Raw genomic sequence first — 26,094 nt, forward strand, 5'->3', positions numbered from 1 at the left:
GAATTGCCATATTTTTAATAACCAAATTAACCAACATCAGCTTTGAGTGTATCAAAAAAAAAAAAAAGAAGAAGAAGATAAGACTAATTGGTAGCTTAAGCGTTCTAGACCCTAAAGCACCAATTTCAGAAATATTCCCCTTGTAATGTCATCATTAAAAAGTAAAGAGGCTGAAGAGATGGAGAACACTGAATTTGGATCAGAGGTGCTTGCAGAGTATATTTTTTCCACGTTGTTTACTTATGCGGTCTTGTCTAGTCATTGATGAAATCAAAAACACTGCAATAATATTTTGGCTAGAAACACAAAGGAATGGCGACTGTAAAAAATAAAATATGAAAAAACCCATTCTACAATACTATTTGGGATATATAAAGGTACCACTTGGAGTAGCAGCCTCTACTATAATTATTTCTTTAAACTTACTACTGTAGGTGTAAATCAAAGAATGGTACACAGTGAAATTTCAGCCCCAATGATTATTATTTAGGCACTAGTATCAAAAAAAGCACAATTGTTAAAAAAGGAACACGGCAAAATATACTGTGATCAGAGTTCTGGGAGATGTTGGTCCGTGTGTTTCTTCTGCTCCTACACATCTTGCTGGGTTGTCCAAGAATTGGAAAGTCCTGACTGCCCATTATCAGGTCATTCTTCACAGATAAGCAAGCTGACTTTAGGCATAAGGTAGTAGCTCCTTCTGGAACAAAGACCAGGCTTGTTCAACGATTGTTATAAAAGAAGTGAGTCCCCCAAGCTACATGTTCTTCAGCTGTGATGCAAACTCACTGTGTGTAGCTTCCATTCGACCCTTCATGTCACCCCCATAGGATTTGGTGGCAAAAGAAATGAAAATGAATATGCCGACACTCATGCTGTGAATCATAAAGTCCTTTGTCTTTGACTCAGAAGCTTATGTCTTCATCTAGCAACCATGAAACATTAACAGGCTATCTGATTACAAATAGGGTTGAAACTCCACAACAAATGCATTTTATTCACCATGTCTATCTGAAAGCTTATTTAGTATAACACACATGAAAAGCTCATGAGTTAATCCTATCAATACAGATGAATTCGTAAAATAATCATATCCCACCATAACTCAGTTAAATAGAAATAAAAGAATTATGAAACATTACACTGTCTTTAACTTGTTGAGGTAGTTTTTTAGTGGGTTTTCTTATTTCAGAATTAGATGAGAGACTGTGATCCCTAAAGTTATGATTTTACAATGATTCCTTTATAAAATCTTTGTGTTAGTGCATTTATAAAACAGTATGTGGAAATTTTCAGAATCACTACAAAAAAAAAAAAACCCAAATATTTCAAATAATTAGGCCAAAACACAGGATATGATATCCTTAAAAACACAGCAGCAGTAGATGGGCAAGTCAGTACTGTAAGATTTCAAAGCAAAGAAAAAAAAAAAACCAAAACAGAAAAAGTAAGAAATTCAAGAGAGAATGAATTTTAGTCTAAATTTATATTTTCTAATATACCCATTAGTTTTATCAGAGAGTTCCAAATCAATCTTTTTCATCAACATCCAACCCTTGGCAGGAGGATGTGAGGTAGGCCAATTCTAGTTTATTAGGGGAGTTCCTATCTATTTCTGCTTACTTGTTTTCTTCAGCTGTGCAGTTTTGCCAGAGAGGAATGTTCTTGTGGCTTTTTAGTGACACTACTGGTATCTTATATAATCTAACAAATATTAATCCAGAGTACAGAAAAAAAAGAGCTGCAGGTAGATGCATTTTAAAGGGCTATTAATTTAAAATCATGCATATTTCACCCGTCATTTCTTTTCATGGCAGTTTTTTTTTCTATAAACAAATGAAAATAAGTTCAATTCTCCTGTAAATCTAATATATCTAAACCATACAGACAGCCATGAGGGAGAAGTTATGTTCACAAGGATATGTGGCATTAGAAAAGAACACAGTATTGAAGTTAAGAACATATATGGACTTTGGAGTCGGTCAGATCTGAGTGAATTTAAACTCTGTCATTTACTGTTTTTCTTTGATGATCTATAAGTAATACAGCTATTAGCTCTTTTTTTTCTTTTATGCAAATACATTTTCCTTACCCATTCTGTTTGTTTTTAATGTTAGTCATTTTAATTTTTATATAAATCAACTTCATGGCTTTTCTTTTGTGGTATCTTTTACTTCTTTTGGTTAAGAAAGTTATTTTCCCTCCAGAGATGTAGTAAATTTTATGTCTTCTTTTTCTTTTAAAGATAATTTCATTTCTAATTTAATGTTTTAACATTTTCCTCTACCTAGAGTAAAATTTGGCGAATGGTGTGAGTTAAGTTTCTGAATTATTATCCTACCATTATTTCCTGAATAACATTTCATTGTTCTGTGACACTTCCTTTATTGTATACTGAAATTCTGAGATAATCATGTTCATTCCTGGATTAGACATTCTGCTTCAGTGACCCACCTACTGTTTTTACTGTTACATTGTTACTTTACAATATGCTTTAATTGTCTTGTAGAGCTTATCAAATGTCATTTAACTATCATCTTTTTTTTTAATGTTTTTAAAAAACTATCCCTAAACATTCACTTTTTTCTAAATAAACTTTGAATTATTTTGTTATAATCACAAGAATTATCTTGTTTGCATTTTGATCATGGTTACATAAAATCTATTAAGTACCTAGGGATGACAGATACCTTCAAACACTTAATATTACCATTTAGTAAAATACAGGTGAAATGCCAAGAAGGGCCCAGAGCGTGTGCTATCTTATTCAGTACATCTTCTCATCTTCTTTTCTTTTCTTACAATTGTTAGAATAAATAAAAAGTAAAACAGAGAAAACTTAAAATCCACAAGCAATTGTGTGTATGTTATTTAACATTCAAAGCAAATCTATTTTCCTATAACTCTAAATATTATGGACTATATTTTAACTTGTGTTGGATATGTTACCAATTTATAAATTACTAAAATTGAGTGCTAGATATTCATTTTTATGAAACAATTTAATTATATGAATCCTCTTCTCCTGGTGCATATTTGAAATACAACCTAAGTTGTAAAAATTCATTTCAAAAAGTTTTCAATCAAAATTGGTATGTAAAGGAAGGGATACTATAGGAAAAAGGGTCTTTATAAAAGAAACACTTCTTTTAGTAATACCAATGAGAATTTTAAAAATATACATAAAGACTGTATAAAACATAAATAAAAGAGAAATGCTGATTTAGAATGTTAACCAAGGGGAAAATATATTTTTAGATATTTCCAAGAGACACATATTTAATTTACAGATTAATAATTCAATAGAATATAATAAATTACATATTAATATAATATCTAAGGACAATACTTAAACTGCTTCATCCAGGCTTTCTGCAAATTTTGGCCTTTATTGGACAAGGGTAAATCATATTCAATTATGGATGCAATTTCTAAGTTAGCAACATAATAGAGGTTTCATGATATTGGGATGCTGACTTGGGCTTTCCTTCTCAACTTATATATATATTTTTTAAATTTTTAAAGGGCAGACTTACTGAAGCATAACTTACAACAAAATTCACCCTCTTAAAGTGTACAGTTTGATGGATTTCACAAATCTGTACAGTCACGGAACCAATTTAATGTTTAAAATTACCTTATTCAGTTCTCTAATTTGAGCCAGTAATTAGTCGCTTATTCCCAGCCTTTCTCTGACTCCATTTCACCCCTTTTGCTCACTGAATATATAGATTATAAAAGCAAATAAAGATGGTTTGTTTAATGTATTTCCCAATATTGGTAATTTGGGGAAATTATACATTTCAAAATAAATCCTAAATTGATACAGTATAACATTTGGTTTTATTTTTACAGCCCACATTATATTTTTGCAGGAAAAATAAGAGAATTAATGAATTAGATTCACAGAATTCCTGTTTTTTCCCTAAGAATCCTTATATGTTTTGCTGATTTCAAGATCAAACTTCCTATCAACAAAAGACAAAGAATAAAATGTCTGAAGATTTCCACAGAGACATTCACAATTACAACCTTTAAATAATACTAAGGGCTTAAACTTTTTTCATTATCATTTGGCTTTATAATTTTAGAAACATGATAGTTGTATGTTTAACAAAAAGATTTTAAAATGCTTCTGTTACACTCTTCAGTATGAACAAGCAACCAGCCTTGTTTTAAAAGGTTTGACACTTTCTTTCTAGGAATTGTCATATTGCCCAAATTAGATTATTAGGAGCTTTGTTGTTACAAAAAGGGGATAAAAATGTGCAACAAAAATCTATCCCATCTTTCTTTCTTAGCCCTGTAATTACCATGAGCAATTTGATTTATTTGCCATGGAATTCATTTACCTAGGAAAATCATACTTAATGTTCAGGCTACAAATTAAATACTGGGTGGTTGTGCTTTACTATATGACAAGTAAAAGCTTGTAAAGAAAAGTAGAAGCTTAAAAGCACAGTAAGCTTCACTTATACTGCAGTGTTTTTAACGAAACACTTTTACCCACCTTGGGTAAAAAGTAAAAGCAGTTCATAGCTACTTTTGTATTAATGCTTAGTGTGGCAAATTATTTAATTGAAACATTCTTAATTAAACATGCCCCACCAAAAAACCTCACCAAATTGCATTGCCACCAAATGACTAACAAGTACACAACAGTTGGAAACTGTCAAAATATTTTACAGCTCAATTGTAATTACCAACCAAGTCTAAGCATGCCCCGAGTGGGCGTTAACTCTATCTTGGGGGATGCAAAACATTAAGCAGCAGTCATTTTTTTAGTGGTTTCTAATTTAAACATTGAAAATTCCTGACTAACTAGAAAGACTTTTGTTGTCTTTAGTGAAAAATCTGTAAAACATCAATATGAGATAATAATCTATCATTTTCATAGATTCACTAGTGAAAGGCCTTTAAAAAGATATCTGGCTAATATCTTGCTATTATATTGAATATATTGATTAATTGGTTGTCTTTGAAAGGTATTAAGTGATCTTAAGACATAAGTATTTTCTGTCATCCTTATCACAATAGATGTAGCCAAAAATAAGTGGGAAGGTGTGATTATGGAGAACTGTCAATAAGGAAGTAGAGCTGGAGAGTTTCCAGAGGGGAGAATGCGCACATCGTTTGCCATTTGAAGTAGGAAAGCATCCAGCCACTCTTCTCTCCTCACCATAAAGAGTACCAAGGAGTGTAATACAGATGAGGCTCTGTGATGATCTAACTTTGGTGTCTTTTCAAATGGAAAAGAACTCGGTTAACTACTACTAACCGTAAGCCGGGTGGAATACTGCTTCAGGTTATCATATCCATCCACTACTCTTACTGTCAGCTGGGGACAGAAACAGAAAGCAGAATTTACCACGGAACACATAAGTTTTGATTTTCTGAGTTCCCTAACTCTATTTTCCTGAGAGGTATCAATCAGAGGAAAGTGTTCAAAAGGCAGATGAATAATAAACTCAGAACATTCCACTGTTTAAAACTTAAAATGCAATTATATTATTTAATTTTAAATATACTTTAACATATAACTATGGTTACATAGGAAGCTTCAATTATACTTGTTTCATCTTAAGCTGAAAGATGGACGCACAGGAATTCATTGTAAACAATACTTTCATGTTTTTATATGACTAAAAAATTGAATTGAAAATTACAAGAGAAAAATTACAACATAATAATCACACCTGCCATCAACTGTTTAGGTTAGTTATTCAATAAATGGATTCCACTTGGATCACATTGTGAGTTAATAAGAAAAAGATTTAAAAGAGTTAAATTTGAGGTTCTACATTCTTCTCAAAAGAATCATAATCACTGAACCATTATAAGCAAACTAGATGAAATGTTAAAACAACTGGGAATGCTGATTACTGCCATGTAGTCAGAGTAGCTGAGTGGGTTAGCTCTTGATAGTGAGAAATATTTTGGTTTTATAAAACAATTTTCTGTACTGAATACTTGGACACAAAGTTTGTGGAGAAGATAAATGTACATTCCAGCTGTATTATACAGGCTGTAGTGGTCTCCAACTTCTATCGCATGCCAGTATCAAAAAAAAGAAAGAACATTCTCATAGGTATATATTTATGTATTACACACATGTGCTATTATATATTATAAAATGTATAATATACCGTAAGTGGAAATTTAAAGAGGAAAAAAAGATGAAATTAGCAATGACAATATTTTAGTTAACTTATTAATGGTATAAAAACTGATTTTTCTCTCATAAAAAAGAATAGCGTGATAAAAAAGGGCTTTATTTTTGAAAATCTTGATTTGGTAATTTGAAGGTCTAGTTCTAAAATGTATATGTTGATACCTGGTTTGAATGGTTGTCATAGCTGGAAAAGATACATCACAAAGATACATAAATCTAAATGCAGTAAGTTCATCAATACTAAATCAGGATACTCATTTTTCAGTTCCACGTACCAATTCTGCAGAAGATTTTTGTTGATACCTAGTTTCTATTTCTTTTGTTTTTGGTTTTTTTTTTGGGGGGGGAGGTAATTAGGTTTATTTATTTATTAATTATTTTTTATTTAACAGAGGTATGGGGATCGAACCCATGACCTTGTGTGTGCTAAGCATGGGCTCTACCCACTGAGCTGTACCCTCCCCACCCTAGTTTCTATTTCTTGATGTCAATTAGTTGCAGTTAAAACTCCACTAAAATTTTTTATTTGGACTTTAAAAAACCGGTTAGAAAATTCTGTTTTCAGGTTCTTGAAGTGTACTGATACAAGAGTTTAAAAAGGTGAGACGTTAAAAAGGTATTGTTTTTAGCAACAAAATAATATGAAAATATTTCTGTAGACACTGAAGGCTGGCTAACTAGCATCCATTCTTATGCCTGCTTCTTCTAAGGAATCAGGGAAAGTGTGATACTCACGTCTCCTAATTTACCTTGTAGCAAAGGATAGTCATGCGACAATCTGGCCAATGTAATATGAGTGGAAGATTACAGAAATATGAAAATCCAATGAATATTAATTGGAAGCATAGGCTTTCCTGAGAAAAAGGACAAATGTGAGGATTCCTCTTCTATTTGTACTTCTCTTTCCACAAGATTCTTTCCATCCTCTACCTGATATATGACCCTCTAATATGTAGCTATGTAGGCTGAGTAAAGGTACCTATGTTAAGGTACATATTAAATATTAGTAAAGTGTAATTTCTGTTTAAATTTTAGATTAAAAAATACAGGTACAAGTTTGAATATATTCTTCCCATACCCAGTGGATTATCCTGAGCACTCCTTGGGGGGCACTTTGGAAGCCACTGTTTTAAATAATACAAAGGGCTAGATATGTCCAACAAAAATACTTGCAACAATCCTGTGACTTATTATTATCCATATTTTAGAGACAAGCTTCAGATAGGATAAGAGACCTGCCAGAAAACAATGCATGAATACTCTGACTATAAATGATTTTTATGGTTATAAATTTCAAGACTGGAGAATGTTTTTAAGGAATAAGTGTTTTTATTCCATTTGCCAAGCTGCATTAAACACAATTACAATTAAGTTACACCAAAAATATGTCAACTGTTTAAAGCATAAATAATAGTTAAATAGCCACATTTTTATATGGAAACTTTCATGAGTTACCAATGCTGCATGTTTATATGCTGTGCTTCATTATAATGAATATGATACAAGAAACTGGAGAAAGACTCATTTTCATTCTTTATTTTTTTTGGGGGGGGCAGGTAATTAGGTTTATTAATTAATTTTTTTAATGGAGGTACTGGGAATTGAACCCAGTACCTCATGCATGCTAGGCATGTACTTCTACCACTGAGCTATATACCCTCCCCCAAGAAAGACCCATTTTAATTCCTATCTTGATATCTTTTCTTTTTTTTAAATTAAACTAATTTTTATTTAATTTTTTATTGAAGTATAATTAATTTACAATGTTGTGTTAGTTTCTGGTGTACAGGAAAGTGATTCAGTTATATAAAATTTTCACATATATATATCATTTTCACACTCTTTTCCATTACACGTTATTACAAGATATTGAATATAGTTCCCTGTGCTATACCTTAGGTCCTTGTTGTCTATGTATTTTATAACCCCTTTTCTTTTTAAATTTCTCTTTGTTTATTGAAGTATAATTGATTATAATATTATGTTAGTATCAGGTGTACAGCAAAGTGATTTGTATATATATATTTGTATGCATATATATATATATATATATTCTTCTTCAGATTTTTTCCCATTGTAGGTTTTTATAAGATACTGAACAGAGTTCCTTGTGCTATATAGTAAACCCGTGTTATTTTTTCTTTTTTAAATCTGTGCCTTGACGCAGAGGACTTTAAGCCATCAACACATCTTTCTAACACTTACTGCACTCTTCCTATGAAAAGTACCAAGGATACAAAGGTAAGAAATGGACCTTGGCACTGAAGAATTCATAACTGAGTAAGAAGGCATAAACAACTATTGTGGCATAATGTGATGAGAGTGATAAAAACAGGTTTCTACACAGTGTTAGGGGATCATAGAGTAGAAAGTGGTGTCAACAAATGCCTTAAAAATGACATTTGAGCTAGACTTCTGAAGGATGAGCTCGTCCTCACCAAAGCCCTGCATAAACATAGGAAATCTGAAACTTCTAACGCCTACTCAAAGGCGTGTCTGGTTTAATCTAGATTATTTTCAAGGTACAACCAGAAATAAGGATAGTTCTGAAGTTCCTAAAAGTCTCAGGCTCGGGACTAAAGTCAGAGGTCAAGGATAGATACAGATGTCACAGAACAGCAGTTCGTGAAGTTTTTGGCTTCAGGACTCCTTTACGCTTTTAAAAATTATTGATAACTCCCTTGAGCTTGTTTATGTGGGCATATCTACTGATATCTACTATATTAGAAATTAAAACAGAAAATTAAAAATATTTATAAACACTACAATATACCTTACCTGTTAATACACCTTGAAAACTTTATTTTCCAAAGAAAAATATGGAGAAGATTGACAGTATTTTACATTTCTGCAAATCTCTTTACTGCCTGGCCTAATAGAAGACGGCTAGATTCCAATATCTGCTTCTGTTTTCAATCTGTTGGAATGTGCTGTTTTGATTGAAGCAAATAAAGGAAATCCAGCACACAGATACATTGTGGGAAAGGGAATTTTAAAAGCCTTTCCAGGCAATTGTGACAATTTCTTCTTTGATACTACATCAAAACTCACAAGTGGTGGTTTCTTATGTAGAATCTGAAAACATATAAATGAATTTTTCAAACTGTTATATTAAAGTCCATAGATCTATTAAAATCCACTGATTTATCTTGCAGTTTGAAATTATCTATGTATAATTCTGAAACATTATTCATTGGTCATTTGGCAAATATTAATTCCCTGAATTATACAGATATTCCAATTGTTGACACATTTCATTATTATGCAATATTAAAAATAAGATTTCTTAATATCATCACCAATCTGTTCAGAAAAGTCTTTTAAGTACTGGGACAATCTGAAGCTTAAAGGGGCAGATATGAATTTTTCAAAATTCTACTTTTTACTGGAAAGCTCTAACTATCATTGGCAACATTGTCAGCTGGGTTTTTCTTGAAGTGACAAGGTCATTTTGTTCCTTTTCGAGAAAATATCTACCAAATAATGAAGTCTAAATAACCACAGTTTGTCATTCTTTCAAGTAAAAATAGTGTTCCCCGACGCAGGTATCTAGCCAAGCTTACAACTCAAACAATAGTGCATGTGCTTTCCCTCAAGACAATGGTAGTACTTTGACATGAAGCTGAAGTGTTTTATGCATACTTCCCATTTTATCATAGAATATTAAAAGAATGTGTACTTTAAGGATCATACTTAATAAAATCAATGCTTTTCACTGCTTTATAAAGACATTCTTAGGGGAAATTCACTTTTTTTTTTCTTCTGAACTGAGACTGCATGGCCATGAAGAATACAATGACTACTATAACAGTTTGGTACCACTGCCTTGACTCATGTGTTGGTGCCAGCATGTTTTACCCACCATTGCTTTTGCCCAATCATTGCAAATGTCCACACAGTAAAGAAAGCAAGTAACATCTCAGTATTACTATAAAATTGTTCTTTACTTCACAGACTCATCAAACTATCTCATGGACCTCAACTAACCATACTTTGAGAACAGCAAACAAAGATGACCAGCAAAAAGGCAGATGTTCTTCCTATATTCCACTGTGCTAAGGGCACCAGACTGTGGGCTAGGAACTGGATTCATCTTGGTAATGAAATACCCCCTGCCCTCTAGTAGAAGTGGACCCAGGGCTGAAATTCATAGATATTAAGAATGTGAATTACTCATGATATATATTTTTCACATATTCAAATTAGAAATCTGGACAGATGTGGTTTTACTTTATTATATCATAAATACTATCAGAAACCAGTGGCAATTTAATGACTACTAATTACTTTTAACAGCTTTTTTCTGTAAATCTGTAAGACTTTAATTTTAGTGTTAAAGTTAAATCTTAAAAACTTGCAAGGACTTAGATGGTGACATAGTATAGCAAGCAGTGCACCCAATTAATAGATGATGAATACTACTGAAAAATGACTAGTGGTTCCTTTACAAATGAGCAAGCATGCAGGCTTGGAAGTACTACGGAAGCTGTGTGCTTGGCTTGCAGTGGAGAAAAACCTCCTGTTGCTATCTGGCTCCCTCCCTTCCTTCAGGTACACTATGGGAAGGTACTGGAGAGAATGAGCACTCCCCATAGTTGTCAATTATTTCACTCATATATAATTTGTGGCCAGCTTCCTCAGTAACAACAAAATAACTGTGCTGCCCAGACAAGGAGGAAAACAGAACAAAACAAAAACCAAGATTTAATGGGTCCCTCCAAAGACTAAGTATCTCTAAAAGTTAATGTAACATCATAGAACTCATGAAGTAAAGATGGTTTCTTTGTCCTCCAACTCCTCTAATGTGTAGTCTATACTAGTGGTTAAAAACCATTTATAGCTTTGATCTCAACAAGTACATTATTAAAGAATCTAGGTAGAATAAAACAATTTTTTAAAATTTTCATACCTTTTTCTGAAAAGTACAAGTCTATATATGTTTCATGGATGATACAGTTTTAAGAAAAGTAAAAACAAGTAACTTTCATTGAAAAGTCTTCCTGTTTTAGGAGATTGTTACTGCTCTCTCTCTCTGTATATGCCAGATACCTCAGTTCAAGAATACTCTGGAAACAAAGACAAATCTATCATTGACAAAAATCATGAACTGGCAGGTTTCCTTTCTCCTGAGGCCTCTCTCTTTGGCTTGTGGCCAGCCACCTTCTTGCTGTGTCCTCATGGGTTTTCCTCCTTGTATGCGTATGTATGGTGTCTCTTTGTGTATTTAAATTTCTACTAATAAGGACACCAGTCAGATTAGATTAGGGTCCACCCGTATGATCTCACTTAACCTTAGCAACTTCATTAAGGGCCCTATCTCTAAATACAGTCACATTCTGAGGTACTGGGAAGGAGTTAGGGCTTCAACACACAAATTTTAGGGGAACAAAATTCAGCCTAAAACAGACTAGTGTCTAATGCTCAAAGCACAACAATAAAAAAAAAGCAACAATCAGAAAATGAGCACAATACATTACTAGACAGTTTGTTGAAGAGAATATATAGATGTCAAATAAACTAATGAACAGATGCTCAACATTATTAGCCTTTAGAGAAATACAAACTAAAGCCACAGTGACATATCACCATATACCTACCAGAACGGCTAAAATGAAAAATAATGATACTACCAAATGCTGGAGAAGATGTGGAGAAACTGGATCAATCATACATTGTTGGTGGGAATGTAAAAAGTTACAGCAACTCTAAGAAAATAATTTGGCAGTTTCTTAAACTGAACACACAATCATCATACAACCCAGCAGTGGCATTCCTTGGCATTTACGCCAGGGAAACGAAAATTTATTCACACAAAAACCTGTACATGAATGTTTATAGCAGTTTTTAGGCACAAGAGCAAAAAAGCTGGAAACAATCAGATGTCCTTTACCAGGTGAGTGTTTAAACACTGGTATATCCACCCCATGAAGAACTACTCAGCAATTAAAAGAAAAGAATTACTGATACATGCAACAACTTGGATGAATCTTCAGAGAATTATGGTCCGTGAAAAAAGCTAGTTCCAAAATATCACATACTGTATAATTCCATTTATATAACAGCCTTAAAATGACAAAATTATGGAAATAGAGAACATTAGTAGTTGTGGCTATAAAAGAGAAACTCCAGGTATCTTTGTGGTAATGTAAATGTTTTATGTCTTGACTGTATAAAAGTCAATATCCTGGTTGTGATATGTACTACATAGCTTTGCAAGACGTTACTATCAGGGGTAACTGCATAAAGTGTATGTAGGATCCTTTCTGTATTATTTCCTAAAATTGCATATGAATCTATAATTAATTCAAAGTAAAAAGTTTAATTAAAAATTATCATTTGCAGCAGTTTTTAAAATATGAAACACTCTGGCATAAACTAGACTAAAAATGTAGAATATGTGTACACTGAAAACTATAAAACTTGCTGAGAGAAATTAAAGACCTAAATAAATGGAGAGATATGCTGTGTTCATGGACTGAAGGGCTCAATATTGGTAAGATGTCAGTTATCCCCCAAATGAACTATAGATTCAATGCAATCCCAATCAGAAATTGACAAGCTCATTATAAAGTCTGCAATATAAGGAAATGCAAAGGGCCTAGAATAGCCAAAACAACACTGAAACACAACAAAGTTGGTTGACTTCCATTTTCTGACTTTAAAACTCAGGATAAAGTGACAGTAATTAACACAGTGTGGTAATGTATAAAGGTAGACAAACAGATCATTGGAACAGAAGTGAGTGCAGAAATTGACCCACACATGTGCAGTCAATTAATTTTCCACAAAAGTGAAAAGGCAATTCAGAGAAGAAAGGATAACTTTTTCAATAAGGTGTTGAGATGACTGGATATCCATATGCTGAGAAAGAACAAGCAATAACAAAAATATGAAGACACACAAAAAAAGCTTCAAATCATACCTTGTACCATATAAATCTATAAAGCTTCTAATGAAAACATAGAAGGAAACTTTTGAAATCTTGGCTAGACAAAGATTTCGCATATACTACATCCCAAGCAAGGTCTTGTGAATTAATACTATCTTGTATTTATCTACTTATCTCCATGTCTGTTGTCACCACTTAGCCTTGGCCACCATCATCTTTTGCCCAGACAATTTCTGTTTCCATTCCCTCCTACTTCTACCTCTGCCCCGTCTGACCATTTTCATAAAAGTGAGAATGATTTTTTGAAGCATCATATAATTTCCCTGCTGAAACTCTTTAACAGGTTCTCAGGTCCCTTAGGATAACATGGCCCTCAAAGGGCTGGCATGATCTAACGCTTCTCGAATTCTCAGCTTCATCTTGCACTACTCATCCTGCTTGCTCATACTGCTCGAGCCACACTTGCCCAACAGTTCCTCTAAAATGTCAAACTCCTCTGATATGACAACCATGGCTGTTCCTTCAGCATAAATTATCCCTTCCTCTCTCCTTCGTTATCCAACTAGCTAATCCATACTCATCTTTCAGACCTCAACATAAATGGCACTTCTATGGAGAGGTTTTATTTGACCCCCAATTTAAATTTACACCCCAAGGCCTTTACACTTGCTGTTTTCTCTGCCAGGGAAGCTCTTTCCCTATACTTTTATATGTCTTACTCCCTGACATCATTTAGGAAACTAATCAAACATCACCTTCTCAGATAGACCTTTCATGACCACTAATTTAAAAGATCATCCTGCCACTACTCTTTAACACTTATTACTTTGCTTTATTTTCTTATCCAATATGAAATGACATTTAATTATGTGTTCACTAATTTGTAATCTTTCTAACTCTCAAGAATGTGAGCATCCCAAGGGCAGGGCTTTGTCTTGTTCACCACTCCATCCATATTGCCTAGCACATAGCAGGACTCTGGGAATCTGCTATATAAATTTAGAAGCTCAGTCTTTAAAGGAAGAGAGACATGTAAATGAACAACTATAATACAGAGAGGTATGGGAAATGAGTGAGCACCACAAAGGATGGAGGTATAGTCTTTGATTTGATGTCTCGGAAGAGATCCTTACACAGGAGGCACTTGAGTTAGATCCTAAGAGATGCACAGGAGTGGATTCACTGGAAACTCTAGGTAAAGGTCTTACAAGTACCACCATAGAGGAATGGAAGAGAAAGTATGTGAAGGAAACTGTAAATATTGGAGAAAGAAAGACCACTGCACAGGGTTCATGTGAGGGGAGTGCTCATAATATTTCACCTGCTCAAAATGTCTCTCCTCCATTTCTGTGTCCCAATTCTACCAAACCAGTAAGATATAGGTTCAAATGTCATTTCCTCCATGAAACATTTTTTTTGTCTTTCCTTTCTCCCAAATTCCATAACACATTCCATACATCACAGTTCCTTATAATTTACCCTCTAAAATCTTCCTACTTTATGGATATTTAATTACTCTACATATATTATTTCCCCTATAAATCTTTTACTACTTGTAATCCAAATACCAAAAAGATGTCAAAAATAAATTAGAAAGATAAGTGATCATTCTTTAGATTTGGTGGTGGTGAAAGGAGGTATGTATTACTAACTTGTAAATGATCACTGTTAAATCACAGATTGGGGGTAGGAACTCATTAAAAAACCTGTGCTAGATGAAGAAACTATGGAAGAATTTTTCTCCTTTGGAGGAGCAGACATTTTGGCTCAATAGGTTTAGACTTTTCTGCCTTATCCCAAATTTTCAATCATTTATTTTCAATAACTTATTAATATCTCTATTACTATCCTCTTACATGCATTCATTCCTTCACATATTTTTAAACTAGAATTACAGGCATTATGAGTGTTAACTACTATACAACAGATTCACATTGACAGAAATTTATTCCAAGAATGCTACATTAAGTTTTAGCAGTTTAAGTATTTCATATACAATGTTAAGACTTAGCATGTCATTTTGAAAAACCAAACTGATATAACCATTTCATGTTTATTTTTCCTCATAAACTTTCCCACTAAGCCCTCTAAAGAACTGTCATATATTAATAGTTGAAGTATAAAATTATCTCCTTCTTTAAATGCTTCTTTATTCATTTTGGTTTTTCTTCACAGCTCCAAGATTACTGACTACTACAAGAGCTCACTTAGGGGACTAATGTAATCAAGAACCAGAGGACACTGATGCTAAAACAGTGCTTCCAGGATGTACATTTAGTATATAATAGACAGAAACGTTTAGATTTTGTTTCAAATTAAATCATCTGAAAAGAGAATCTATATAATAAACTAATGTTCTTTCAAAAATAAACCAACTCCATTTTTAACATGAAACAAAGCAAAATAAGATGAAATAAAGTCATTTATACGCAATAACTGTTTAAAAATGTTTCACGTATACTAGTCAGAAATAAACACTTGTCTCACTATACATATGATTATTCTGGAGTCTTTTGTTACTTTGCATTTAGAATCTAATAGAATAATGTGTGTGCAATATTTATAGTTTGACAGACCAAAATGGAACAAATAAGATGATAGAAAGTAGGATTCACAAATACCATTTAGTAGTAATTCTGATTTTCCTAACCATAGCCACTTTCCAACCATGTTTTTAAAAGTAATATGTATGTATTTTTTCAAACTGCATCTTTGCAATACAAAAAGGAAAAAAGTTAAAGCTTATTTAAAGGACAGCAATTTTAAAACTGCAAGATAATTTCATCATAATTACAAAAGACCTATAGAGGTATTCTGGACTACTTTCACTCTTCTGTATTTTTGGTATTTGGTAAACTTATTTTCTCTCCCCCCACCTCTCCAACCCAACACTCCCTGCCCATACACACACACTACAGATACTCCCTTTAAGCAACAGGGCATCAACAATCCTCCCACGTTCAATGTCGGCTACATCTGTTGCTCTTTTCCCATTGTTGAAAATTCCTGCCTTAATCCTATTTGACTTTATTCATGCAAAGGTCATCCTGAATTCAACAACGGAGGAGTGATGGCAAAGCACACTGCTAAATGTGGCCAAAAAAACGATAAACATTGCCGTGGAACATGTAACTAATAATGTGATCACACTGTCTCAGAAGTACTTGATGCATTTTATGGAGGCCTCCAAGCCTGAAGCCTTCAATAATGAACTTGTTATATGTATTACTAACAGATGTGCTAAACATCGTAACAATTATAATAATTATCTTGATTCTTGGTAGCATATTGCTGTTTCTTTTTTCCTGAATCAAGTGTTGAATGTTAATATTACTAATTGTGCCTACCTTCATAAGCATGGATTAAGTCAGAGAATCCACTCTAACCCTATTATCAACATTAATGTTTGGCAAATGCAGCCTTTCCTTTCAATTCTCAAAATCTTCCAGTGAAACTAAATTACTGTATTCAATTTAAAAGATAAGTACCAATGCCAATAAGCAGCAAAATAGATGGGTTTGGTTGTGTCTCAAAACTCTTTTCAACAGACACTGATTATGAACTACAGCTATAATGTATCATGCCATAGGCCTTTTTCTTTATGCTAAATATAGCTCAAATCTATAATTTATTGCCATCCATATACATCGGACCAAAACTAGGAGACATTAATAGGAAGATTAAAGAAAGTAAGCACTAAAATAAACTTGACTAAAGAAAGATTTATGAGGTGAAGATAATTATTTTTAATGTGCTCATAACTCACCATGACTAAAATATGAAAACACTTACTCACACAAGCTTATGTTCAAGTTAAAAAAGACGTCTGCCAACTTAAGAACCAAGCTCACTCAGTTTCAAGTAATCAAGGAAAAGTCCATTGTTACTACCATGGCTTAAAAAAAAAAAATCTTGTCTACTATACGCCATGTTGTTGGCCTTAAATTAGATTTTCAGTGTAAGGTAAAACTGAATATAGGATTAAAAAAAATTCCTTACTTATCATAAAAGCCAAATAGCTGCCACTGTCTCATAATATAAAATAACCTAATATAAAGATATATTTGCCAAGAAAATATGCTAATACATAGTTTTATCTTGACAGCAAAAATGTATGAATATATATAAACAAGATAACATCATTTGTCATCAAGCTCATCAATGTATTTTACTATAATTTATCAAATTCTGATAGATAAAACTGTAGATAAAATTTAAAGGATATAAAAATAAAAGACAAAAACTGGCCCATTTAAAAATTAGATACCCTCATTTTTTAAAAAGCCTGGGAGATAATTAGTTTTATTGAATCATATTTTCTCAATGATGCAATTTTAAGTTAAATATTTAGCCTTCATTTTCAATTTTTCTTATATTGGTAGTGGCTTATCAGACCATGATTTCTCTTGTTTCCTAGGCTTTTGGGTCTTATAGTTAATGCACTAAAGAACCCTTAAAAGTACTAGCAAAATTTACTATTTAAAGGAGGCTTTCCAAATTCTATTTTTATAAATAAAACTCTTTTTAGTAAGTCATTACTCAGTAAATCTGCAACAAATTAGTATTTGCCTGAAATGTGGCACATTTATACTAGAAAGTATGTGATGTAATGAATGACCTAAACTTTGCCTCAGTTTCTTGAGTTTTAAATGGGGAAGACAGCACCCACCCTATCTACTTCAGGATTTTGTACAGAGAATAAAATAAATCGTGTATATTTAAATATTTTGGAGACTATAAATCACTTTATAAATTTAAAGAATTGTTATTATGCAAAGGGAACTCTGTCAACAAATCAGTAGTTATATTTCTTCGAAGCAATATTTAGTTCATATGGAAACAGACTGAAATAAACCAAAGTAAAAAGTTCTATGTCAAAAAATACTTACCAAGCACTTACTACATGCTAAACACCCATGCTAGGACTCTAAGGGCATAGAAATGAAGAAGTCCCTGATTTCTCAGAGCTCCTAGAGCAGTGGGGGAAAAAAAAAGTAAACTAATGAAGTACTTAGGTAGAAGACAGTGATTGAGAAAAACGGGATGCTTTATATAGAGTAGCCAGGGAAGGCTTCTTTAAAGACCTGACATTGAGAAGAGATGCTACATATGGAGTGAAAAACAAATGTAAAGGTCCTGAGGCAAGAATGAGCTGGGCATGCATGACGATGAGAAGACCAGCATGGCTCTAATAGAATAAAAAAGGCAGTGGGTGGAAGGAAATAAGGCTGGAGAGAAAAGCAAAGACCAAATAACGTAAGTCCGTGTAGGTCTTGATAATTTTATTCTGCAATGGGAGGCCAATGGTGGGTTTTCAGTGAGGCAGTGAAATAATCTGATTGATGATTTTAAAAGGTAATTCCAGTGAGATTTTCAGTTCCAAAAGACACTGTGGAGAACTTTACACTTCAAAACAGCCAGATCCTCCATAAAATACAAAATTTTATTGAATTCCTGGGCACAAAAATCTTTTTCACATAAAGGAAAAACTGAGGAGTGAACAGTGAACTCTTATGAAAGACGAGAGTTCCCCAAGGGCAGAAAAGTATTTTTGCTTTGAGTATATCTCTGTGTATGTTATCTTTCTCAGTAAGTAAACATATAAATATTTTTACAAATTGGCATATCCCTACAACCAAGAAATCAATTCTGGCTGAACATTAAAATCATCTTGATAATTGACAAAACAAAACTGACAACTAATTTCGCTTCTACAGATTATAATTTACTGGTCTGATGTAAAGTCCAAGCACTGATATTTTTAAAAAATTTCCTAGCTTAAGTTGAGAACCATTATCCCAAGAAAATATACATGTATATCAAGAGATATTAAAAAATATCCACAGCAGCAGCATTTCTAGCAGCAGAAATCTGGGGAAAATTCTAATTTCTATCATCAGGAGAACAAATAAACTGCGGTAAACCCTATGCAATGGAATATTATATAGCAGTAAAAAATAAACTACAGCTACACACAACAACACAGATAAATCATAGAAACATAACACTGAGTAAATAGAGAAGCCTACCTAAAGGATAATGCATTTGTGTAAAGGTTGAAAACAAATAAAATTAAGCAACATATTGTTTAGGTGTACAGGATAATGCCATTTTTCCAAAGCTTGAAATAAACATTGTTTAGAGATTTGTACATATAAAAGAATGGTTAGCAGCTATGTGGTTCACAGGGTGAGGGAGATGGCAAGCAATCACAGGCAGAGGGAGGGAGCAAAATTACTATAGGTGGATTTGATATTTTTGGTCATGTTTTAGTTTTTAACTTTGGATAGTGTTCACTGTCTTGCTATGATCCGTAACACATATATTTCATATAATCTTTTGCATGAATGATATATCAAATAATAACAATTTTAAAAAGACTTCTACTGTGTAGAAAATAAACTTTGGATACAGCACATAAGTAGACATAGAGAGGTAACTGGGAAACTACTGAAATAGTACAGGAGAGAGTGCATGGTGGAGTACACCACAGTGGAATTGGGGAGATGGTGCGAAGTGACCAGAATTAAAATACATTTTGAAGACTAGAACTTCTAGGACTTACTGATGGAATAAAGAGCCTACGCTGTCCAAAACAGTAGCCAGTAGTCACATACGGTTATCAAAATTAATCGAAATTAAATAAAATTTAAAAATTAGTTTATTAGCCATGATAGCCACCTTTTAAGTGCACACATGGCTAGTGGTCACCTTATTAGCACAGATACAGAACATTTCTATCTCCACATAAAGTTTCATTTGATAGATGGTGTGTGGGAAATGAAGGAGAAAGGATGGTTCCTAAGTTTTCTGCCTGAGCAGCTGGGTAGATGGCAGTGCCATTCACTGAGAGATGGGGGAAAGTCAGGGGAACAGCAAGTTTGGAAGGAAAACTGAGAGTTATTTTGCACAAGGAGAGATGTTGAGTAGACACAGATCCAGGAGAAGCTGGAACTAGAGATACCAATTTGGAATATATTACTAAATAGGTAATACCTTAAATCACAGGATTAGATTTGATTGCAAATTGGTACATTCCCTTTGGAAGGCCTTTTGACATTGACTAACAAAATTACAAAGGCATTTTTACCCTTTACCTCGCTTTAGGACATTAATCTGACATATATGAAATAATCTGTATACAAGGTCATTCACTGCAACACTGGTTGTAATAACAAAAGGCTGGAAACAACACCAGCTATGAGTAACTGGTTAAAGAAATTATGCTATATTCACATACAGGAATAGAGAAAACAGAATGAGGAAGCGCTCCACATACTAGAATGGAAAGATCTCCAGGATTTATTGTTAAGTTAAAAGAGCAAAATTAGGGGGCAGAACAGTGTTTATAGGATGCTACCTTTGGGGCAAGAAAGGAAAAGAATAAGAAAAATTATTTGGATTTGCTTGTATCTGTGTAAAAACCACTGGGAGAATATACAAAAAGCTAATAAAAGTGGTTATCTTTAGGAAGCTGGGGTGGAGAGGAGTGTAGTATGTAATGTGAAGGGGGTCAGGATGGCAGCAAGACTTCCTGGTGTGTTATCTTTTAATGTTATTTTGATATTTGAACCATGTCAATACACTACCTGGCTAAAACAATTCTACCAAAATTTTAGAAAAGGAAATAGTATTCAGCTACTTTTAATGCTGCTGAAGGGATTAGTAAGATAAGGACTAAAATTGACCACTGGATTAGGCAAGACGGAGATGACCTTAACCAGGGAGGTTTCAAAGGCTAGAAGTAGGAAGAAAAGCCTGTTTGGGCTGGACTGAAATAACTAGAGATGACAAGTACAGAAAACTTTCCAGTAGAAGGCAGAGAAATTGGAAAGCAGCTGAAGGAACATGTGATGTCCAGAAACTTTTTTTTTTTAAAGATGGGCTATATCATACATCATTTGTAAGCTAATTGAAGTGTCAGGTACAGAGTAAGAAACTGCAGAAAGGAGAGGGACAAAATCAGGATCAAAACTCCTGAGCAGACCAAAAGTATGGGTCTAACACACAAGTTGATGGGTGGGTGGTCCTTGGATAAAGGAAGGGACAGTTCATTCATTAAAACAAAACCTAACGCAGAATGTGAGGCTACAAATCATGCTGCTCCTTTCTCAATACACGCAGAACATGCACACATTCTAACCTCAATGGCCTTCCACCATATCTGGGTTTAATGCTCAAATAGTTACTATGGTCCATGAGATCCTCCGTGATCTAGGCAGTACCCACCTCTCCAAACTTGCATAACATCACTTGCTCCTTGCTCACTGCATTCCACTTATATGGACCTCCTTTCAGTTCTTTAAACATGACAAGTTATTTCTTGCTTGGGGGCCTTCATACATACTGCCTGGAATTCCTGTTTCCTACTCTTCCTACTCTTGTCTTATTATCTCTTAATGAGTCTATTATCTTCTCTCTCTTAGTACTCTATTCTTCTCCTCCAAAGTACTTACACCATGATATTTATGTATATATTTGTGGGTTCACTTTGTAGTTTCTCTAGAAGTCAGAAACCACATCTAACACAATGCCTGGCACACTGTGGGTGCTCAATAAATAAAAAATTTTATTGTGGTTAAAAAAATACATCGCATTAAATTTACCAGCTGAGCCATTTTTAGCTGTACAGTTCAGTACCCAATAAATATATTCTGAATGTGTGAAATGAGCAATATAGTTGCCCAAACTGGAAACTACTGGATCATCCTTGATTCTTATTCTTCCCTTTTGTCCCTCAGATACTATTCTTTAGCCTTATCTATTCTGACTATAGTTTTAGTCACCCTTTCATTCCATCTTAACTGCACTGCTCAGTGGCTCAGATCCCCAGTGATTTCTGGCCTGGACTATTACAAAAGTTTCAGATCTATATCACCACTTCAGGTTCGTCACTATCTGTCTTCAAAGGGTTCACTCTACTGAAATCTGACTGTTTTTCCTTTACCAAATAGAAACCAAGGGTGTGCAAGGTTCAGCCTGGAAAACAATACAGTGACTAGTGGCTGTTTTATAGTCTTGGAGCCACTATCTATGAAGGGAGGTCACTGGTGCCAAAAGTCACAGTGAAGAGTTGAAGTTGTCGACAGGGAAGGCGGTGGAGACAAGGCAATGGAGAGGGAACGTTATGCGAAGCTGCTCTGGAAATGCTATTAATTCTGTTAACAGCAGGGCTCTTTTGTTCAGGGCCCACTCTGCTTCTATAGCCATTACTATTATTATTATCATTATTACTGTTAAGATAGAGCTTACATTCAGTAAAACTCATCCTTTCTGTGGGCAGAGGGCAGTTCTGTAAGTCTGACAAACGCATACACTTATAAAACCTCTACTGTTCTATTACTACCCCCCAAACTCCTATGTATCCCCTCCCAGTGTCCACCTCCCCCCAACAATCACTGGTGCAGTTCCGTCCCTATAGTTTTGCCTTTAGTAAATGCTACATAAATGAAATCATATAGAATGTAGACTGTAGAGTCTGGCTTCTTTCATTAAGCATAATGCATCTGAGATTCATCCATGCAATTGGATGTATAAGGTACTACAACCTTTTTTTTTAACTATACAAAATTTATTTATTTATTTATGTATGTATGTATGTATGTATTTTTCCTACAGCCTTTTAACTGTGCCATTCAGTGCCTGGTTTCATAAATTGTCACTATTCCTATTGTCTACACAATAAAGTCCAAATTTCTAGCAATCACACACAAAAATATTCAGAACCAGATTCCATTTTTATGTCCAGGTTACTTATAATCACACTAGTTATGCTCATGGTCTCTTGAAGGAGGAACTTTCTTATTTCAATGCTTTTGCCCATTCCTTCCTTTTGAAATGTCCTTCTCCTCCTTTGTTTGCTCACTTAGTGACCTCTAATTGTCCTTCAACAGCTCAGATCAATTGTGATCTCTGCTTCCCCCCTCACCACCACTACACTACCCTATACTACACTTCACTCTACACCACACACACACACACACACACACACACACACACACACACAAACATTTCCCCTGTCCCTAACCTCTAATGAGGAGTCTTTGGAGGAGAGGTAGTGAGGTATAAATAACACTCATTAATGTTAGCTCTTACAGTATTCCAGCTTATCTCTATTAGAGCCATAATTACACTGTATTATACTTTTTGTTTGTGTGACTGAGAGATTCCTGAAGACAAAACTTTGTCTTAGTCATGTTTTCCCTCCTAGTTCATAGCACAGTTCCTTGCAGAGTAAGGGCTACACAAATAATGAACGCATGAAGTAGTACAGGAGGGCAAGCATTTCTGCCCCCATATGTCTTTAAAGATGTATTGTATTTAGTGGACATTGCCTCTCCCAACCCCTCCACCTCCAAAACAAAAACAAAAACAAACTTTGAAAGCCATTCCTATAGAACACCTCTTTCTTAGGGGAAAAAAAAAATCATTATCTTTTTTTCCCTGCTTCATTTATTTTTGAATTGGTTTATTTTTCACCTAAGCATAATCAATTAACATTATCCTCAACAAATATTTGTTGGAAATATACTGCCCATTGTCTTGGCAAATTTTAAGATAAATAGTATCATTTCAGTAGAGTTTATCTTTACTTCATGTTCAGACCCTGGTAAGAGCAGCAGTGAGTACCACTGCACTGCCTGCTGCAGCATTTCACATGGCTGGTGTCTCTCACCCAGGGTCAAAAGGTTAATGCTTGAGAAGTTCTTAGATTCTCTTCTATAGCACTTTAACATCTCATACCCTTAAAAAATGTTCTACAGATGTGCATACATGAGAATATTTCTTATAATGGAAATACTCAGGTTACTAATGATGCTTTATATGATAAATGGAATTTAATCATGATTTTAAACTACATGCTATGTATGCTCAATTTTTTAAAAAGCATTTGGCAAACCTTATACTGTTCATTTTTAGGTGTTAGGAAGCTAAGAATTAGTGTAGGACTACTTTGATACTTCCTTCAGAGTAAAAAGCTTGACTTCAGAGTCATATAAAAATGACACTTTTATTGAAAAATATCTTTTAGAAATTTCCATGTATGTCTTTTTATGGTTAATGTTTGTCAAAGTTATGATTGCTACTCACGGAAATTATAAAGTTCTCATATGTCCGAATTAATATTTTCAAAATTGAGAAATATATGAGTAACATTTTGGTTATATATATTCTAAAGTCTTATCATTCAAATATTATTCATACAGATTTGGTAATGGGTTGGTCATGGCATCTCAATTTGTACTAAATAAATGTATTTTGAAGTAATTTTTTTTCCAAAATAATTTAGAGGTGCTCTATAGGAAACATACTTTTTCCAGGAAAAAAGAAGCAAATAAGTAAAATAACTTCTGTATTAAAAATATTTTATGTTTTAATTAATTCTGTATTTGTGAGACTAGCATGGGCTGAAATGAAGGCAACACCTGCTGTACAAGGTTAAGTTTTGTTAAGTGAATTAAAAATATTAGCAAGTTTCAGAGAAATAGATATAAAGGAAACAATATAAGATGGAAGAAACTTTTTTACATTGTTTGAAAATCTTAAGTGCACATTATTTATATATTTAATTCATTAAAGTCAGGCCAAATGAAGATCTCTATTTATAATTCAAGTTATTGTGAGTATATGAAAGAATATTTTTCTATTAAAATTAAAAATAAACTCTGCTGCTTATACTAGTCATCAGGCTTTTCTGCTCTGTACTTATGAGGCTTAATACAAGAAGCTAAATGTGGATGGTCCTTGTTTAAAAAAAAATACCAGCAATGTTTAAACCTAAGTTTTCCAAAGTAGTTAAAGAGTTAAATATTAAATAGATAAATACTAAAGAGTCTCCCCTGCAACAGCATCTACTGCTAGTGGTGGTGGTGGAGAAATAGCTTCAGGATTTTTATCCAAATTATTAAATCTTAGAATTAGAAATTATGATGCAGTACAGATAAGCAATTATTTCCTGAGCTTCATAAGGCATTTGGGATATGAGAGTGGTCCCAAACTATGGCATTTAGTACTGTAACAGAAATACGTACTTCAAAGTAATACTACAAGCATGTATTAAAGTATCAAATATTTTATAAGTTGACATTCCTAAAGAATTATTAATATATTCACAATGTATTTCCAACTATTGGCTTTACTTCTCAATAAGATCATTATTAGGTCATTATATATCTAACTTTAAAATCTTCTTTCTATAACACTATGTTGAATGCTGACTATCAGAAAGTGGTTTTTCAAAAGGACAAAAAGATTCCTGGGTTACAAACTTGAGACCCAATGAAATGATCTAATTACATGCAAGTCTGCAAAGAAAATGCTGATACATCCTTAGTGATAATGGCATTAATGAAGCCAATATATAGTATATATATATACTAATCTTTAGATTACAACTCTTAATTCAGGTATTAAAGAGTTTATATATATCCCACAGTAGTTTGGTCTTCTGTACATAAGTTAGTTAAAGAATACCTATTACCATTGAAAATATGTCCTAAACTCTTGCTTGAATGCCATGGAAAAAGTAAAAAAAAAAAAAAAAATACTGAGCCATTTAATGATATCTAGTTACTCCATTAACTCAATTGTACTCTGACTGTTTGAGACTCTTCTCCAAGTTCAAACGTGTCAGGCTTGTTCTTCAAGCCTTTCATGTTGGGACTTATATTAAAAAACAGTGCTAAGCAAGAGGTTTAAGACAACAAAAAACCTTCACAGAAATGACTATAGGAGTTCAAGTTGTTTATAAATATCTCCCTCATCAACATGTCAAGTTGGATTTTCATTGGATTTATAGTTTAGTTTGTTCTAATTTCTTCTTTGACCTACAGATTGCCTGGAAGTGTATTAATTTTCAAATACATGGGTTTGTTCTAGCTATGATTTTTATTGATTTCCAGATTAACTACACTATGTACAATGATGTGAATTCATTTCTTTATGAAGAGTCACTCGATTTTAGGCTCTAAAGTAAGTTGTCAACAGATTTCAGAGGTTATGGTTTTTTTCCCTTATTAACTTATCAAATTTT

The 26,094-nt window shown here is 33.5% G+C and overlaps 1 protein-coding gene across 19 annotated transcripts in view; it reads right to left on the bottom strand.

Moving 5' to 3' along the window:
• Nucleotides 1-26,094, bottom strand: part of EHBP1 (EH domain binding protein 1) — a 391,476-nt gene that overhangs the window by 105,311 nt on the left and 260,071 nt on the right. For 8 of the 19 annotated variants that reach the window (XM_072937655.1, XM_072937665.1, XM_072937653.1 and 5 more), the window contains one exon: nt 5,279-5,338. The exons of the other annotated variants lie outside the window; for them this stretch is intronic. In XM_072937655.1, the coding sequence (XP_072793756.1) occupies nt 5,279-5,338 (60 nt within the window). The remainder of the gene's footprint in view (nt 1-5,278; nt 5,339-26,094) is intronic. 19 annotated transcript variants of the gene reach the window in all.

The sequence above is a fragment of the Vicugna pacos genome, chromosome 15 (genome assembly GCF_048564905.1).
Source record: "Vicugna pacos chromosome 15, VicPac4, whole genome shotgun sequence".
Classification (NCBI taxonomy): domain Eukaryota; kingdom Metazoa; phylum Chordata; class Mammalia; order Artiodactyla; family Camelidae; genus Vicugna; species Vicugna pacos.